This window comes from Chenopodium album, chromosome 25 (assembly GCF_948465745.1).
Source record: "Chenopodium album chromosome 25, dcCheAlbu1.1, whole genome shotgun sequence".
NCBI lineage: Eukaryota > Viridiplantae > Streptophyta > Magnoliopsida > Caryophyllales > Amaranthaceae > Chenopodium > Chenopodium album.
In genome coordinates, this window is record NC_137858.1 from 26,855,690 (window position 1) to 26,875,747 (window position 20,058).

The window sequence follows — 20,058 nt, forward strand, 5'->3', positions numbered from 1 at the left end:
CTTTTCCGTCATTTGAGTTGGGGGTCCATCCTATTCCTAATTCTTCCATCTACATCATCTTCCTACTCACTACATTCTTTCCCCATGCATATTGTAGGCGTCGTTTAAAGTGTGCCTACGTTAAAAGCATGTTGTGAATATGCTTGGCACTCATAGGAAGTGGGAATTGACATATACGATTAGGGACACGATTAAGGACAAGGAAAGTAGGGAGTCGCTAACAAGTTTTTAAGGAACTTATAAACCGTTCACGGATCATAAAAGGCAACCACGAAAAGGGACAACGAAAGGCAACAACGATTGACCCGTGAAGGTTACACCCCATTCATAATCCAAAAGATTACTAACTCCATATGGTTCGGAACCACGAAAGGAGGATCGGGGATGATGGTACGAAGTGAGTCATGGAGTCACATTCGCCCGTATTGGCCTCTACTCAATTCTTATTATGAAAGGTATTCCAAACCCTCAGTTAATTATTCCTTTCACGCCTTGGTTTAAGGACGGAACCTCGGGTTAAATATGGACTCCTTGCAGTGCTTAGGGGAAGAATGATGTAGTTAGGAATATAGGTTTGAGGCTTAGAATATAAGAGAAAGAGAAGATAATGATTTTTAAGAGAAAAGAGAGGAAGAGAGAAGGATTTGATGATCAAGCTTGTTGATGATTGAAAAACGGGAGATATGACCTCTATTTATAGGGAAAAAAAAAGGGTCGAATCAAGAAAAGATAAGAATTCGAATCGGATAAAACTCTTGCGATAGACAGCAGTTTTTGTAGTTTTTGTTTTTATCATATTTTTTGATCCAGAAATTGGAATAAGATGAATAAGATATCGTTGGAAAGCTCTTTTAATTTAATTTCTAAAAAAATTCAAATCAGATTAAAATATTTTGTAGAATAAAAGATATGGCCGAAATTGTGGGACGGTGTCAGTTTTGGATAGAGTTTCGTATTTCACTCATTTTTTTTTTTTGTTATAGCTCGGAATTAATATTATAATATATCATTGGAAAGATAATTTCAAGAGCTATCCAACCATATATGAATTAGATAAAAACAAAGAAGCACGAAAATAATATCTGACAATCTTTAAACGTCTTTCAATTCGAATAGAATTAGGACTTTCAAAAAGAAAAGTTTTATTCAATTTCAAATGCTTTAATCTTATCTTTTCAAAAAGGATGATTAAGATATTTTAGAAACTCATAGAAGATTCTAATTAATCCTAATTAGTTTAGGAATGAGATTAAAACCTTTGGACCCTCCACATGATCATTGGGCCGTAGGTAAGGTGGGCTTAGGTTCGATTTAGACTCAGTTTAGTATTTTAGCCATAACTTATTTGTTATAACTCGGATTTGGGCTTATAATATACCGTTGGAAAGATATTTTCAAGCCCTATCCATATATTTAATTATTGGACCCAGATTATGGACCAAAATAAACTTCTCAAAACGTTTTTATAAAAAGGACACGAAATGAATGATTTTAATGGACACAAAATGAATTATTTTGGGTTTAAAGGCACGAAATGAGGAAAATAAGTTATGACTTGGGAAAATGGGCTATGAATTGGATTGTTTTATGAAATGTATTGAATGGAACATGGAATTAAGCAATCTAAAGATGACATACTCAACCCGACCAATAATGGCGGTGAAAAGTTGTTCATCAACGGGTTTGGTTTTGGGGAGACTTTTTTAGGTGTCTACAGAAGCCCCCACTTTGACCGAGTTTGTAGAAACGTTAGTTTCGAAAACGATAGTCAAAGCAGTTAATAGGGACGGAGAATGATTTAAGACGTTCTGTGATCTTAGATCACTCTGTATACGCCAATACCTGCAGAAAAATGTTAGTTCCACAGATAAAAGAGTAAAGGGATAGAATTCGTATCTGACACCAGTGTATCGGTGACAAATGAGTTTGGTAGCTTCCTATGCTTGAAGGAATCCACCGGATGATACTTTCCATGCTTGAGGAAAGTTGACTGATTAATTTGGTAGCTTTCTATGCTTGAAGAAACCCACCGGTTGAGATACCTTCCATGCTTGGGGAAAGTCGAGAGATGATAATTTTCCATGCTTGAGGAAAAACTTGTCTGATGATGAAATTGCAAGTCTGTGTGTATCGAGAACCTTGCGCCGTGAATCGTCTTCGCTTGGGAGATGATCACTAAAATGATGATGGTTCGATTGTCCCCGAACGTGGGCTGTAAAAGGTTCGCTTGTCCCCGAACGTGGGCTGTAGATGATCCGCTTGTCCCCGGACGTGGGCTGTAGTTGGTTCGCTTGTCCCCAAACGTGGGATGTAAAAGGTTCGCTTGTCCCCAAACGTGGGCTGTAGATGATCCGCTTGTCCCCGGACGTGGGCTGTAGATGGTCCGCTTGTCCCCGGACGTGGGTTGTAGATGGTCCGCTTGTCCCCGGAGGTGGGCTGTAATTGAGACCTGCAAAATAAAATTTGCCAAGGGACTCGTGTAGACTATGATTGATTTGACCAACTGACTTTACCAAGTTTGACTTGAAACGACTTGACATGACATGTGTATGACTTGTGATTGTGTGTGTATAGTTTGAGTGTGTGCAAGCACAAGCAAACAAAGATGCAAAAGCAAAAATTTTCCGTCATTTTTGTCATGAGTGGAGGGTGCCGACTTTCTCCCAAAAAAGAAATACATGAAAAAAAGTTTATTTTCGAACTTCCCTCAAAAAAGAAATTTGAAAAAGTTTTTTTTTTAAAACTTTCCCGAAAGAAAAGATATGAAAAAGGGAAGAAATTTTGAACTTCTCGCTCAGCAAGACGAAATGAATCGCATGCATGGATCGAATTGCTTTTATTGAAGATATGTATGCATGATACATGTTCTTAGGCCAGGAGGCTAAGGACAATTACATCATGTGACACGATAGATAAATTAACTTAGGTCATGGAGCTAAGCATCATATATGGTGTAAAGAAATGATCTCGAACGTCGCTTAGGTCTGGAAGCTAAGCACGTATATAGATTAAGTGATTATTGCATAATGAACGTTGCTTAGGTCAAGGAGCTAAGCACGATAAGCTTTGTATGATTAAAAATCATTGACATATAAATGTTGCTCAACGCATTATGCGATGTGTGAAACAATGAACATTGCTCAGGTCAGGAAGCTAGGCAAGTAAACAATGTTTCTTCTAAAGAATGTTGTCTTGAAAGATGATGACATGCACAGTGTTGAAACAAGATTTCAAGATAAAGGGTTCTTAAAGGGAAAGATGATATGACTATGTATCTGTGAGCGAAGTGTGTGAAAGTGATACTAAGGTTGGCTGCAAAGGTTGTGTTGATGGAAATAGATGTGAGAAGAGACAAAGATGATGACTCTTGTTGGGCTGGGTAAGGTAAGTGATGTGGGTTCAAGCCCCAAGTCTAGCTCTAAATGGGTAAGGGTAAGCATTTGATATTCTTTGACTTGATCATGCATGCATATAAATGTGAATGTGGCCGTACCTCAATGTGAGGTTGCCTACGTATCCGTTAGGAATCAAGCCGAACGTAGCTCTAACCGAACTTTGCACAAGTGTGTGTACACCTCAAAGAGGTCTTTCAAGGGTTGTAATGTGGTTAAGCTAATGGTTCAAGGAAGAAAGGGGTAAAAGGCTCACGACCCGAGAGAAACCCCCCGAGATGTATAATTGTGTATTTGAAAACTTTGCAAGTTTTATTTTTCACATATTTTTTTTTGCTTTGAACTTCTTCTTTTTTTTTTTTTTTTGGCCATTTGAATCAATGTAGGCAATCCCAGATCATGCGGTTCATCGCTCACTTAGCATTCATGTTTCTCAGGCACGGTACCCAGCACTCAATGAGAGATGCAATTCGAGACGTGTTCGTATCAAAGAGATTGGAACACTTGCCTTTAGACATTGTTTTTTTATTTACTTATTCTTTTGTTTTTCTTTTCTTTTTTTTTTTGAACTTGCTTTTTGAATGTTACACAAATTGCACACCTTCCCATCCCATGGTTAGGTAAATGTGTGTTGAATAAATGAGGCCAAACGTTAGACGAGACTCAAAGTGGTTGATGAATGAAAAAATATGTGATCGAATGAAAATGGTTTAAGGGGAATGATAGGGTTGCAAAGGTGCCTCAAATCATTGGTGTACCTTGTGTTTAGTTCGGCAATTGTTTTTATTTTTTTGTTGAATGACATGATCAAGCAAAGGAAAGAAATGCTCATTGATGGAAAAGGTAAGAAACATGACACATAGACAGTACACATGGATAAGAGGAACCTATGCCAGACTCATTAGGGGAAAGGGTTGGAACAAAAGATTAAAAAAAGCATGAAATCTTATATGGAAATTTTCTTGTGCTTCGTCTTCATGCATGCTTATGAATTACTTGTTACCGCCAAGAGGGACAAGAAATTTGCTGCTGTTGATGCTTTGATTAGAAGAAAAGAAGGAAGGAATGACGTCCCCCTTATTCTTTCAACTCTTACCTAGTGATTCTTGAACTCGAGTACTATGGAACAAAATGAGCTCACTTAATGCATTGACTCAATACTCAGATTGGAAAGGAAGAGTATATGAAAGAATTTTCAAAACCAATGGGAAATACTCAACTCATTCCTATTACGACGGAAAACGGCGCATTCATGGTCCTACTATACGATCATAAACAATTTAGTGCATTACTCGTAGACAAAGTGTGTGCAATGACTCAACATGTGTGATTAGGTGAGTTTATTAAGACTCGTGGTATGATCGCATGGCTAGACATGAGGACGTTATGAAAAACTAAGGACCCAAGGACCCAATAGCACGGAAGACTAAAAGACAAACTAACCTGATTAATTTTGTCAAATTTTAATGTTTATGCTATTTACTAGGTGAAAAAGGTCCATTGGCGATCGTTAGTCATAAATAAGATCAACCACAATTAAAGACAAAGAACACATGTTAAGGTTAGCACAATGATCACAAGAAACTAGGAAGACGGAGTAGAATTCTAGAATAGCTAGGACTCATGGGTATAAATGAACAAATAAAAATCTATAATCCTATGTTATACAAATTGACATGGATTAAAGGACTTGGCTAAGACTAGCTTGACACGAAAAGAAAAAATACAAATAATAGGTTGCACACTAAAAAGACACCTAAACTGGACAGGCTGCAGTATATCGGTTATAACTTTTGTTCAGTGACTTTGATTGTGGCAAAACCAACTCCAAATAAAATATAAAACTCGGGGCTACAGATCCATAGGTGGCACGACACGTAACTCTTTCTAGAACTCCGGCTATGACAAAAACAAGTTGGCTCTTGTACAGGATACGGGAATAAAAATCCGGGTTGACTCAAGATAAATAAAAAAAAATCTATGACTCGACTCTAACAAAAAAAAAGGTTTGATAAGAGAAAAAAAAAAGAGAAGAAAAAATAAAATAAAAATATGCACACATAAGCACATTGTTACGAATGATGCATTGAAGTTCGCAACCTAAAGTCAAGATCTATGTTCCACTATGGTCAAGCTTATTTGGGTGTCAAAGGGTACCATGGTTAAGAGTTTGGACGCGTTAGCAAGGCAGCCTCCCTTGAGGGTGTATGCCAACGGGCGGCTCCACGAGTTCGTGATGAAATCGAACTCGACTCCATGGGTTGGGTGGATTTAGAAAATCGGATGAACCCTTATTGCCATGAGCGTTTTTGGGTTGATAGAGCTTAAATCCCCCGGGCCAGCCACATACGTAGAACACGTACTATTGTGGAAAAATAGGTAAGCTAAAATGCATATGCATATGTGACAATGCCAATTAAATCGCAGGAATACAATTCAAGAATCTTTCAAGTCTCACCCACTCATCTCAATTAAATACCAATCACTCAAATCGATAAATAACCAAGAATCCTCCCCAGTGGAGTCGCCAAATTGTAGGCGTCGTTTGAAGTGCGCCTACGTAAAAGCATGTTCTGAATATGCTTGGCACTCATAGGAAGTGGGAATTGACATATACGAGTTAGGGACACGATTAGGGACAAGGAAAGTAGGGAGCCGCCAACAAGTTTTTAAGGAACTTGTAAACCGTTCACGAATCATAAAAGGCAACCACGAAAAGGGAAAATGAAAGGCAACAACGATTGACCCGTGAAGGTTACACCCTATTCATAATCCATGAGATTACTAACTCCATATGGTTTGGAACCACGAAAGGAGGATCGGGGATGATGGTACGAAGTGAGTCATGGAGTCACATTCGCCCGTATTGGCCTCTACTCGATCTTTATTATGAAAAGTATTCCAAACCCTCTGTTAATTATACCTTTCACGCCTTGGTTTAAGGACGGAACTTCGGGTTAAATATGGACTCCTTGGAGTGCTTAGGGGAAAAATGATGTAGTTAGGAATATAGGCTTGAGGCTTAGAATATAAGAGAAAGAGAAGATAATGATTTTTGGTAGAAAAGAGAGGAAGAGAGAAAGATTTGATGATCAAGCTTGTTGATGATTGAAAAAAGGGAGATATGACCTCTATTTATAGGGAAAAAAGAGGGGTCGAATCAAGAAAAGATAAGAATTCAAATCGGAGAAAACTCTTGCGATAGACAGCAGTTTTTGCAGTTTTTGTTTTTATCATATCTTTTGATCCAGGAATCGGAATAAGATGAATAAGATATCGTTGGAAAGCTATTGAAGTCTACTTTCTAACCCAATTAGAATCAAATTAAAATATTTTTTAGAATAAAATATATGGCCGAAATAGTGGGACGGTGTCAGTTTTGGATAGACTTTCGTATTTCACTCATATATTTTTCGTTATCGCTCAGAATTAATATTATAATATATCATTGGAAAGATAATTTCAACCATATAAGAATTAGATTAAAACTATGAAGCACAAAAATATTATCTAACAATCTTTGAACATCTTTCAATTCGAATAGAATTAGGACTTTCAAAAAGAAAAGTTTTATTCAAATTCAAATGCTTTAATCTTATCTTTTTAAAAAGGATGATTAAGATATTTTAAAAACTCATAGAAGCTTCTAATTAATCCTAATTGGTTTAGGAATGAGATTAAAACCTTTGGACCCTCCACATGATCATTGGGCCGTAGGTAAGGTGGGCTTAGGTTCGATTTAGACTCAGTTTAGTATTTTAGCCATAACTTATTCGTTATAACTCGAATTTGGGCTTATAATATACCGTTGGAAAGATATTTTCAAACCCTATCCATATCTTTAATCATTGGACCCAGATTATGGACCAAAATAAACTGCTCAAAACGTTTTTATAAAAAGGACACGAAATGAATGATTTTAATGAACACGAATACTAGTAGAAAAATAGTCATTGCACCGATCAATGGCCACCGGTTTTAAAAAACCGATGGGAAAAAGAAGGAGAAAATTAGGCGAGATTTTGAGGGAAGATTATTGCCACTGGTTCGGTTCGAACCGTTGGGAAAAATGTTAATCCCACCGGTTCAAAACCCGTGGCAATAGTAAAAAATAAAAACAAAAAACGCCCCTCTAATTTCTCTCTCATTCCGCCTTATCTTTGTCAGTCCTCAACCCTCGACCTAGCTTTCTCTCTCTTCTTTCTCCTCTCTCCTCAACTAGATCTCCCTCTTCTCTCTCTCTTTCCTCTCCGGCCGTGCCGCCGTCCATTCCACCTCGCCGGCGCACTCTCCTCTCAGCTCTCTGTCTATCTATCCATCCCACCTCGCATTCACTCTCCTCTCAGCTCTCTATTTCTCTCTTTCATTTACCCTCGCACAACCACCAACGCCGCCGCCAATTCGAACCATGCAAGCATCAATTGGCCACAACCACCGTCGCTGCCGTCTTCAATTTGAACCAAATACAACAACAACAAACTTGAATTAAGTATCGATTCAAAAATCAGAAATTTGATGTTAGGTTTCCGGGTTCTTTGGCTTTTCATTTTGGTCCAATTATTCAGCTGATAATCCTCCATTATCAGTCATTGCTGCTGCAAAAAATGCTGGGATTTCTCTGTCTCCTGACCCGTCTCTTCCATCTGGCTCTGCTCCCAAGTTTATCTTCTCAAATGGGTATAATTATTCTTCTCTAATCCTTGCATCTTCGTCTTGTTTATATGATTTTCTGTAATTGCCTTTTTTTTGAAAGATATCGTCCAATTAGGTCTTTTTTTCCTGCAATTAAATACCCCAGTAGGTAATTTTAGTTTAATTTAGTAATGTTGAGTTTCGATAAAGATAATTGTGTTGCTGGAATGAAATCATGGGATTGATAATGAATAAATGTGTAATTTTGCGGGGTGTTTTGGGAAGAATGATGCTCAAATGAATTACCCTTTCATAATTGTATGATGAATTTGCGTTGAATGAGTTGTCATTTCAAGAAAAGACCATGGTTTGTTTGGGTGCTACTACCCCACTACTAAGTTAACTAATTAGGCCATAGATTTTTATGTTTATTTTATGCGTTTTGCTAAAACAGAATGGATTTCGATTTAATTCAATATTACTCCATAGAAATTGTTCAATTCCTTTCTCAATTACATGCAGCTTCGCAATTACTTAATTTTGACAACATTTCATTGTCAGATTTCTTAAGACCATATAGATCTGTTTTTTTGTGAAATTACTGATGTGCAGTGGAGCGAACCTGGGTACGGGATTTAACTCGGGTATTGAGGCCATGTGAAGGTTGGGTATGGTAATGAGTTTGATGACGATGAGGTAAAGGATATTTCTTAATAATTTTTCTGCATTTTCGTGATAATCTGACCCTAATTACAGAAAAAATTGAACTTTGAAGTATAAATCACTGAATTCTTAAGAAATAGATATGTAGGAACTCAATTTTGGTCGAACAATTTAATTTTGAAGTACTGTTTTTTGCTCGTGAGATCTGTCAATATTTTGTGTGTATAGTATTCGTTTGATTGTTATCTAATGGATTCATCCGAAACTCGAAATTATTAGGTGTTGAGCTTTTGTCTGACTCATACCCCTACAAGGAACTCTTCAATGGATGCCTTTGGGACGTAGATGGAAAGGTATGAATCTGTACAAATCTTTTCATTTCTTGCAAGTTTGTGAATTATGGTTTTCTGGGCTTGCAACTAATTGATGTGGTATTATGTGTTTATCTACTTGCAGTGGACTGTTAAAGGTGGTGTTGATGTCAACATTAGTGCCAACCCTTATGATGAAAAATGGGTAAACGTCTCAAGGAATAAATAGTAATGTCTAAGGGGGTTGTATGAAGATATGTTGAATTCACTCTGATGTTACCAAGCTAAGGATTCTGTTCTGAATTTGCTGTTAATGTTCCTCTGTTGTCTCTGAATGAGGCTTTGTTTTGTTTGAAATCCTAAATCTGATGCAAGGTCTAAGGGGGTTGTTTTGTTTGAAATAATGATGATGATTTTGCTACTTGGATTTGAAAAAGATCTCGAAAAGATGCAATGTTTTATTGTTTTGGTTGTAATGATGATTTTGCAGCTCGAATTAGATAATATATTAATAGTTGTTGTCGTTGGCTACTTTTTTTCGGGAGCTATATATAGAGTGAGAGGGTGGGAGGTGGTGGTTTGGCTTTTACTTGAATTTTTTTCAAACTGATGAATATTGCACTTGTACATTAGCAGTATATGGAATGAAGTGCTCAAATGTGTTATGAGTCTCTTTCAACGTTCTGTCAATTTGGGCCTGTGATGTCTCTTGAATCTTTATTGCTCATAATGTGCAGTGGACATGTTTAGTTCTGCTTTGAAAAATTGAGTCTGCATGTCTAGCACCAGGTCTCCTTGTTTATTGGCTATTTAAAGATGTGTAGTGGCTGTCCCTTCCAGCCTTCCTGCTTTTTACATAAGAAATCATGAAATTTCTTTTGCCTTTTGTTTAGTTGTTTGTGCATGGATGGAGCTGCTAGTTACTTTCAATATCTAATCTCTTTGAAAGTGCACACCTGTCTTCTGCCCTTTTAACGCATAAATCCTAATGATCTGATATACAGAATTTATCTTATGCATTATGTATATTTTATTTTTAATTATTTTACCCTCAGCTTGTAGATCCTAATGTTTTTAATTACTTTTACAAAATGCATATCCTTGACCTCTTTGAATTTTGATTAATAATTTACTTATCTTATGTTGAAGTTCCTGAGATTTGGTCACATTTCCTTTTCTTTGTATATATCTTAGACATGGCTAAATTAGACCTTTCTTGACTACCTTTGAGATGATTTCAATCATATTTTAGAACAAAGTTAATGATAGGTAAATTTAGAGAAGTTAAGTCCATTGAAATAGATTTTTAAAATCAAAAGTTAACATATATGCCTAGATGTATGCTTAGAGTATACAAATAGATCTTCCAGTTTCTTTTTTTTTTTTTTTTTTTTTGAATAATGATTTTCTAGTTTCTAATTTCATGTTTTTGATAATTTCTTAGGCTTTTTGTTTGTTGCTCTGATACTCCATATCTTGCTTAGGGAAGTATCAATTATTGACAAGTATACTTTTCACACAGGTCAGAAAAAGACTTGGATTTTATGCTTGCTTCATTCAGCGATCACCAGATTTAATATCACTTCTGAAGGTACCTTAGTGGTTGTATATGTGTCATATTAGTGGTTTTGTATGGATTTATTTCGTGAAATTAATCAGTTTGAACCTTTATAATTATTGATTGTTGCCTCTTTGATTGTTTAAGTTGTTATTATTATGATATTTGGATGAAAAATCTCGATATTTGATGTTGTTTTGTCAATTTGTTGATATAATTTATGTGGGAAAATTTGTCCAGAGCTTATTATTAAATTTTGTATCTTTGATTGTTTTAGTTGCTATTAATTGATATTTGGATGAATTAGGAGTCGATTTTAGGAGACGATAAAGTTGGAGTGTTAGGTAATGAAATGCTTAATATGGAAAGTATTTTCTTGTTATTTTTCTCCATAATTCACGATTTGATGAATTCTCATTTATATTCTATGTTTTAGAAATATGGGATTTTAAAACTTTTTGTTTGAGTTTGCAAGCATAGCTGCTGTTTGGGACTGAAATTATGCAGTTGATCGACTTGGTCCCCTGCAACCGACTTGAGTTCATTCGGGTTGTGGTGTTTTTTTGTGTGTTTGGTCTTGAGGATATAGATACTTTCTTCTCTTCCCATTCATGTACTCCTGCCATTCAATGTGTCAGGTTTATAGTTCTGTATATTTAGGTGTTTGCGATTGCTTTAGGTGCTTCATGATTGTAGCTTTTCAATCATCCTACAAAAAAGTAGATTTCATTAGCATGTGTCGTTGTAGCATGTTATTAAATTTGTATCTTTGATTGTTATAGTTGCTATTAAATTTGTATCTTTGATTTTTGTAGGTTCTATTAATTGAAATTTCACAATTAATCCTGCTTTTTTTTCGTATTCTATATCTTGATGCAAGTTTTTGGTGTTTTGATTATAAAATTTGTGGATGAAAGGATTTGGGTGTTACATATTCTGTCGAATTTAGCTGGTTTTGTTTTATTTTGATTTTGTTTTACATAAAATTTGTATCTTTGATTTTTGTAGGTTCTATTAAATATGCTGCTGCCTCGTAAGGCTGCTGCAGCTGCTGCCTCGCCAAGGCTATTACATTGGTGTGACTTTGCTTGTATTTAACAGTGACTAGTATTTTTTTTAAGTTTTTTGGACCAAAATTGTAATGTTACAGCCTTTTTTAATGAAAATATGTAAGTATATATATATGTTAGTGTTTATATGTCATTTTATGTGGAAAAAATGCCAAATTTTTTTTTTTTTTTTTATTTTTTATTTTTTTGGGCCATTTTTGCCACCGGTTTTGAACAGAACCAGTGCCAAAAACCCCTTTAAAAAAAGCGGGAATGGGTTTTTGCCATCGGTGGCCATAATAAATATTACCACCGGTTAACCGGTGGCAATAATCATTTTTGCCACCGGTTTTGAACCGGTGGCCTTTCTTGGGGTTATTGCCACCCTCCAAATGACCACCGGTTCAAAACCGGTGGCTTAGGGGGGTTTTGAACCGGTGGCTAAGTGGTTTTTTCGCCTAGTGGAAATGAATTATTTTGGGTTTAAAGGCACGATATGAGGAAAATAATTTATAATTTGGGAAAATGGGCTATGAATTGGATTGTTTTATGAAATTTATTGAATGGAACATGGATTTAAGCACTCTAAATATTACATACTCAACCCAACCAATAATGGCGGTGAAAAGTTGTTCATCATCGGGTTTGGTTTTGGGGAGACATTTTTAGGTGTCTACACATATTATTCTTCTCATTCTTCCATGATCTTTTCCCATCTATTGCATGTTAAATAAAGCTTGAGTCAAAATAATTAGTATAAAACTTATCCCTAATTTCCCTTTTCACAGTACTTGGTCAAGGAGAGAAGGGCGATTAATCAAGGACAACACTTTCGTTCAAGGCTTACTTTTTGACAAACTAATCGGTAGGAAAAGCAAAGCTAAGAAGATAATGGCCAGTCAAGAAGAACTTAATGAAGTTAGGGGAGAAGTAGCTAACTTGGCTGAGATATTGAAGGGTTTAACTCTTCAAGTTAATGACCCTGCAAAACAACAACAAATGAACCTCATCCAGGAAAATTTGAGTAAACTATCTAATGATTATAGGTTCCAGGGCATTAGTTCACAAGGGGTCTCGGTGGACAAGGAACTTTTTCTGCAGAAGTTCAATGCCAATGACATCCCTAAATTCAAGCCTATGACCCAACCCTTATTTTCATTTAAGAGCTTTTGAAACCATAATGAATATTAAGGGAAAAGATAAGAAGGCGTTTCATTTTGTATTCTCTTTATCATTAGAAACTGTGTGTCAACAGTGGTACTTTTCTCTTGACAAAGAGAAGACCTCCAATTGGGAAGAAATAAAAAGCGCTTTCATCGATAGATATAAATGTAACATTCAAGTTGAAACTGACCATAGACAGCTTGAGATGCTAAAACAAAAAGGAAACGAAGGTTTCACTTCCTTCTTCAACAAGTGGAGGGAAAATTCCGCTAATATGATCGAAGTCCCTATTGAGAAGGAGTCTGTGAGGTTGTTTATGAAGAATTTACAAGAGAAGTATTCGAAACACTTGAAATATCAACACAACTTGAACACTTTCAGGCATTCTACGACATAGGCATTGAGATTGAAGATGACCTTGCAAAGCAAAAAGCTACTAACAATAGTAACCGCAGTGGCTGGAAAGGAAAGAAGAACGACAATCCTTCTTCTTCCGAAAGCACCCACTCTAGTAACAATGTTAGTACCTTTGACCTCAATGAAGTCTTAGCCATGAATAACCAAGAATCTAAGAAAGAATGAAGGAAAGAATTCACTCCTATTGGGATGAGCTATGATGCTGCCTTCGATCGACTCCATACTAAGGGGCTCATTACTCCCATTGAACCTATTCAAGATCCCGCACCTGAAAAGAGATTGCCTAGTTGGAATCCAGATGCACATTGCAAGTACCATCAAGGTAGGTGTCATACTACTGAGAGCTGTTGGAAGCTAAAAGAGGTCATCCAATATTTGATCGACAATTACAAGCTTCCTATACCTCCAGTCGGCAAGAAGACCGAGTGATGATAAAGCACAAGACAAGAGGCGAGCCTCAACGACAAGATTTCGTGACCTCTTTTTTCTATTTCATTTTTATTCTTTTCCCCAATAAGTCTAGCATAGGCACCTTCCATTTTCCCCTAGTTTTTACTTTGTAGGACTTTCATTTACATTTTTCCTTTTAGCAAAAGGAGGATTTTAATTTCTTGCATATGATCATTGCATTGCATTATTCAAAATAAAATAAAATTAAAAAAACGCCGAATTAAGCACAAGGTATACCAATGAGGGGAGGCACCCCTTGTAGCCATATCATATCACCTTTCACCTTTTATATATACAATCCTTTTTTGATAAAACACTTTGAGCCTCGTCTAACGATAGACCTTTCTTTCTTCAACCCACATCTACCTCACCTTGGGATGGGATGGTGTGCAACTTATGCAAGTTCTAAATACAAAAGCTTGAGCGATCTCAAAAGAATAAAAATAAAATAAAAATAAAAAATAAAAGTGTACAAAAGGGCAAGTGTTCCAATGTCTATGATATGAAAATATCTTCGATAAGAACACGTCTCGGATTGAGTCTCTTATCGAGTGTTCGGTACCCGGGCCTGAGAAATATGAATGCCAAGTGAGTGATAGACCGCATGATCGGGATCACCCACACTTATAAAAGTAAAAAAAATGCAAAAGCAAAAAAAAAAAAAAAGAAGAGAAGAGCAAAAAATAAACAAAAAAAAGAAAAGAGCTCAAACGTGAGAAAACTCAAGCATAAAAATATAAAGATTCAAAAGCAAAGTTGCACACCTTGGGGGCTTATCTAGGGTCTTGAGCCTGTATCCCCTTCTTTCTTTAACCTTTAGCCTAACCACGTTACCACACTTAAAAGACCTTTTTGAGGTATACACACACTTGTACGAGGTTCGGCTAGAGCTACGTTTGGCCTGATTCCTAACGGATACGTAGGCAACCTCACATTGAGGTGCGGCCATAATAAAAATGCATTCATATTCACATTCACACACTTACACCGTGATCATATCAAGAGATCTCCAATGCTCATCCCTATTCACTTAGAGCTAGACTTGGGGGCTTGATCCTTACATCATTAGCCTACCTATCCTAAGAGTCCCATCTCTTGACTCTTTCCAATATATTTTCCACACCCTTAGCCTTTGCAGCCTAACTTTAGTGTCACTTTCACACGCATCACAAATACATGACCATAGTCCTTCCTTTAGGAACCCTTTGTCATGAAATCTTAACACAACGTTGAAACATGCTTTGTCATATCAACATCACTCATCATTCATAATCATCATTGTATCAGGAAGTATGAAGTACTTAGCCTCCGCGCCTAAGTTACCTAAATACTTTCATAATCGAGTCAACTAAGATAGCTTAGGAGAAATTAATCCTTGCACCTTGAGAGATAGCATCAAATGCATATACTTGATTAAGCTCATTCAACATGCCCATCACTCACTTTGATTCTTTTTCACGTTTTTCTTTTTCGGGAGAAAGTCGGTACCCTCCACAAAAATGATGGAAATTTTTTGAAATTTTTGCTTTTTTGCATTTTCGAGTCATGTACATTGAGTCATGTCGTGTCATATCACATCGAGTGGAGTTTAACACATGTGTCAAACGCTTTGAGTCGAGTCATAGCAATGCAACGAGTCGAGCAACACTAAGCCTTAGGTCAACCCTAAGATAATAAAAGGTTAGCAAAGTACTATAGTCCGAAATATAGATGCATGTACATCCCAGGGAGCAACAATATTTCCGGATTTTTTCGAAAACCGCGAATATAGATGTATGAAACTTTTCCAAGATGAGAGAAGTTTGAGCAAAATTATATAGATCAGTAAATTAGAGATGAAGAGCCTTAATTTGTAAAAGATTTGAGCAGATTTGGTTGTAAGGAAGTGACCAAATTGAAAGTTCGGAGCGAAACCAGGCAATGAACAGCAGCAGCAGAATTGAAAAAGAAATCTGTCGCCAAATGACAAGGTTGTCGCCTGGCGACAGAGCGATATTGCGGCGACAAGCACTTTTGGCTTGCGCTGGTGTGGTGACAGGTCACGTGGCTTCATGATGTGGTCATATGGACCTAGTGCAGAAGTTTGGGATCCTTGGTACGCTAGTTAGCCCCTCTAAGCAATTTGACATGATTTAGTGATCGTCTCGATTGCAATCACAATGAGCGATCGACCTGACAAAAGATCGTATCACTTAGCTTAAAGCGCCTAAGCATTGGCTCATCGCAAGCACCGGAGCAACGGTTTACAACGATTTTCCTAGGATGGAAGAAGATTTGAAGATTCAAGAAGACGAAGCTTTCAACAGGGGGGCTTTAAAATTTAAAGGGTCTCACTTGGATTTGAGAAGGACAGTTTGAGATGAAGCGACCTTCAATAGCTTTCACTATGATTGGGGAGGTTATTATTAGATTTGAGAAGAACGGTTGAAGATGAAGCGGTCTTTGATAGCTTTCGCTAAGAATGTGGAGGTTACCACTTGATTTGAGAAGATGGCACGAGATGAGCAATCTTCGACAACGCCCCCTAAGATTGTGGAAGTTGTCACCTATATTTGAGAAGAGTTGTTCGTGATGAGGCTATCTTCGACAACATTCGCTATGATTGGGAAGTTTGTCACCATGATTCCAGGAAAAGCTCGAGATGTAGCAACAATGATAGACAGCGTTCCCTAGGATGTGGAGCGTTGTCACGAAAAACTGAAGATGACGAGATATGGTCACCTTCGACGGTCCCTTAAGATAAAGAAGAGATTGTCTATAGCAGAGACGCACTGCCGTGGCGACGTACTGCCACAAGCCTGAGATAACGACGTACGGTTATTTTTGACGATGTTCCCAAGATACCGTGGAGGATTGTCACCAAGAAATGTTGAAGATGACGATGCAATGTTACCTTCAATAGATGGCGTTCTCTAGCTTGTAGAAGGTCGTTAAAACAAAATGCAACAACAAAACGGTTACCCTAGAGACGTGTGCTTGACGATGCAAGATACGCGCTTCTTAACTCTTTTATCTGTTTAACTAACATTGTTTTGCAGGTATCGGCGTTATAAGAATGATTTAGGATCGCAGAACGTTCTGAATCATTCTCCGTCCCTATCGATACTTTGACTTTTGTTTTCGAAACCTAAGTTTCTCCAAACTCAGTCAAAGTGGGGGCTTCTGTAGACACCCATTTATCTCTCCCCAAAACCAAACCCAGTGATGAAAACCTTTCACGTCGAACCATAATCGAATAAGGTGAAAGTGTGAAAAGATAAGTGTTGCGGTTATTTTTATTTAAAAATCTTTCTTTCTGTTTTCGAAAAACAACCCTATTTTCTGAAAACGTCCAATATAGATTAGTTTGGTCATTAATAAGGGTCCAATAATAGTGTAGTTCGATGGGGCTTGAAAAGACCTTTCCAACGATATATTATAAGCCCAATTCCGATGAATAATGAGGAAATTATGGCCAAAATACTAAACTGGGCCCAAACCGGATTTTACCTACGACCCAATGATCATGTGGAGGGTCCAAAGTTTTAATCCTATTCCTAAACTAATAAGGATTGATTAGAATCTTCTATAAGTTTTTAAAAGATCTTAATAATTATCCTTTTTTGAAAAGATAAGATCATAGAGTTTGAATTTGAATAAAACTTTCCTTTTTAAAAGTCCTAATTCTATTCAGATTTAAAGATGTTGAAAGACAGTTAGATTTTATTTTTGTGCCTCATAATTTTTATCCAATATTTATATGGTTGGATAGATCTTGAAATTATCTTTCCAATGATATATTATAATATTAATTTCAAGCTATAAGGAAAAAGATATGAAAGGAATACAAAACTCTATCCAAAACTGACACCCTTCCACTATTTCGGCAATATCATTTTATCTACAAAATATTTTAATCTCAATTTAATTGCATTGGAAAGTAGTCTTCAAGAGATTTCCAACGACATATTATATGACTTATTTAGACTTCTGGATCAAAAGATATGATAAAAAAAATCTGCAAAAACTGTCTTTGTCGCCAAACGACAAGTCTGTCGCCTGGCGAGAAGATAAATTTCTGGCGACAAGGTCGGTTTGTTGGCGACAATGTGTAGTTTTATTCCTTATCAAATTCTATGATTTTTCGGACTGTTTTCTTATAAATAGGGTCCTCGACCTCCGTTTTCAATCATCAATTCTCTCTATTCTCTCTCTTTTTCTAAACTAGCTTTTTACAAACACAATTCCGCATACATAAGATCTAGAAACACCTAGCCAAGTTTGAAGTTGCCTTCGCCCTAGACGTGCAAGGTTTAATTTTTTCTGAGGGTTTGGTCTGAATCTAGTTTAAACTTTATTTAATTTGATTATAATTTATTTTCATTGAAGTTTACTAACTTGTGTATTTTGTTATTAGAAAGAGGTACGAGGCGTCAAAGTATGTGATCTTATTGCTTTATTCTTGTAGAAAGCATGTTTATTATTTTAATTCCTAGTATCATGTTAGGATGTTATTTATGCTTTCTAGAATCATGTTTAGGGTGCCTCTTATTATTTATAATATCATGTTAGTACCATGTTAGGGTTAAAGCTTTGATCTTTAATACTTTGTGACATGCTAGGATTTGTTATTAATCTTGTTAGTATCATGCCTAGGATCTTGCTATTATTATTAAGCTTTATGATGCCTTATCATGATTATGATTATATTATGATTATTATTATGATTATGCTTATTATTATGTTGCTTGATATTTATATTATTGTTATTGCTTGATCACGCCTTTTATGCATGTTTAAAGGGAATTTGTTCTTGAAATCACGCTTAATAAGATAATTAATAATTTGATTTAGGCTAATATGATTTTAATTCAAGTGATCGCCAATAATAGATTTATTTGTGCATTAATATTCAACCAACATAGATTAAACAGGTTTAGGGCTAAACCTAATGATTGCATGTTAGTCAAAAAGCGCACATGAATACTGAAAGGAATGGTGTCCTTCGAACAAGTGTATTATTCTGATAGCGGGTTCAAAATTATTAGAAAGCTAATATATTCAGTAAGGTCAAGTGATCGAAATGCCTGGGTGGAGGCCGCTTCCGATCAGTAATATTAATATAATTAATATTACAGCTTAATCTTGACTGAACCCATCGGGTCACACCCAAGCAAAATATACGAACTGACTCGACGAATTAATTCGTAAGAAATTAATTCGTCGCCCGAGTGTTAAACATTTAGATGTCGGAAATTCGAGCTTGGAGCGTCGAAAACGAGTGTCGGAGAATCTCAAATGTCGAGCCAAAATTTAGGATTTGGCGAGACGAGAAAATGCATCAAGTAACAAGTAAAATCCTAGCCACGCAAAAGGCTAGGATGACGGGCGCGGAAACGGTAGGTCGTTGGGCTACCTCCCCACCCAATCAAACAATATTTATAACTCAACAAACCCCTATGAAAGTGTAGTGGTAAGTCGAGGTCGAACCCAAATGAATGGAAATTGAATGTATATTGCCTAATGTCAAGCTACTCCGAAGTCAAATACGGGGTCTATGGTAAGAACTAGAGCTAGAGCTAATCGATGCAATGAACTTGTATAAAATCAATATAAAAGACACTAGGGGAATGGATCCACATGTAATTGCAATGGAGAATGGTAATTTGGGAGGTCAAACCAACTAAGTCAAGTGATATGAAAGAAGATCAAACATGTATCCAAAAGAGCATACCAAGATATTTCTCTTAGAGGTCTAACTAGCGCCAACTACGCTAAACACTAACTAGGAAACGTCACAAGATACTTCAATCGAGAAATTGCAAGTCACTAACCAATGGTCCGTATCATAGTAAGCTTACAATGCAATCTAGTGCACCAATTAAAGATGGCCAAGCTTCAATCAATTACACACATGCACATGAATCATCAACCAAGTTTAATCATATCATCAACTCCATTAATTATCCCCAAATTACTCTAATCCATCACTCATACATGCTTCACCATTGCCCTAGCTAGTAAACTACTTACTAGCCATTGAAATTAAGATCAAAACTACACTAATCATCAATTTCATCATCAACATATTAGAAATCAAAGATCAAATCAACAATCAATCAAACTTCAATCAAACTCCAATCAAACATCAAACAAACTTCAATCAAACATCAAACAAACTTCAATCAATCAACTATAATATGAAAAACAAATGAAATCAACTAAAAACAAACTTATCTTGAAATCAAAGATGAAAGATCCTTACAAACTTTGATCAAAAGATCAATTACAATGGAGAATTCTTGAACAATCAACCAAAAACCATGAGTTTCTCTCTCTTCAATTCTTGAGTTTCTTTCTCTAAAATTCTAATCAAAAACTAAGATCTAATTTGCTTAATGAATTCTTAATGAAAAAAACTTAGCCAAAAATAGAAGGAAATA

General features: G+C 36.3%; 1 protein-coding gene across 4 annotated transcripts; it reads left to right on the top strand.

Moving 5' to 3' along the window:
- The first annotated feature begins 7,550 nt into the window (after positions 1 to 7,550).
- Positions 7,551 to 11,736, top strand: LOC145614484 (uncharacterized). Of its 4 annotated transcripts, XM_081669537.1 has the most exons (6): positions 7,551 to 8,069; positions 8,637 to 8,687; positions 8,967 to 9,040; positions 9,144 to 9,203; positions 10,521 to 10,589; positions 11,565 to 11,736. In XM_081669537.1, exons 1-6 carry the CDS (start codon positions 7,997 to 7,999, stop codon positions 11,652 to 11,654), a joined length of 417 nt encoding a protein of 138 aa, XP_081525663.1. In that variant the 5' UTR covers positions 7,551 to 7,996; the 3' UTR covers positions 11,655 to 11,736. The 4 variants fall into 4 exon arrangements, 2 of the variants coding, with proteins under 2 accessions (XP_081525663.1, XP_081525664.1); XR_014107113.1 differs by having other exon boundaries at positions 8,605 to 8,720; positions 9,144 to 10,589; XR_014107112.1 differs by having other exon boundaries at positions 8,637 to 8,720; positions 9,144 to 10,589.
- Positions 11,737 to 20,058: the final 8,322 nt, after the last annotated feature.

Coding starts and splice junctions, on each gene's coding strand:
- LOC145614484 (XM_081669537.1), top strand. CDS start 7,997: ATGCTGGGATTTCTCTGTCTCCTGACCCGTCTCTTCCATCTGGCTCTG. Junction 8,070..8,636: donor AAGTTTATCTTCTCAAATGG/GTATAATTATTC, acceptor ACTGATGTGCAG/TGGAGCGAACCTGGGTACGG. Junction 9,204..10,520: donor ACCCTTATGATGAAAAATGG/GTAAACGTCTCA, acceptor CTTTTCACACAG/GTCAGAAAAAGACTTGGATT.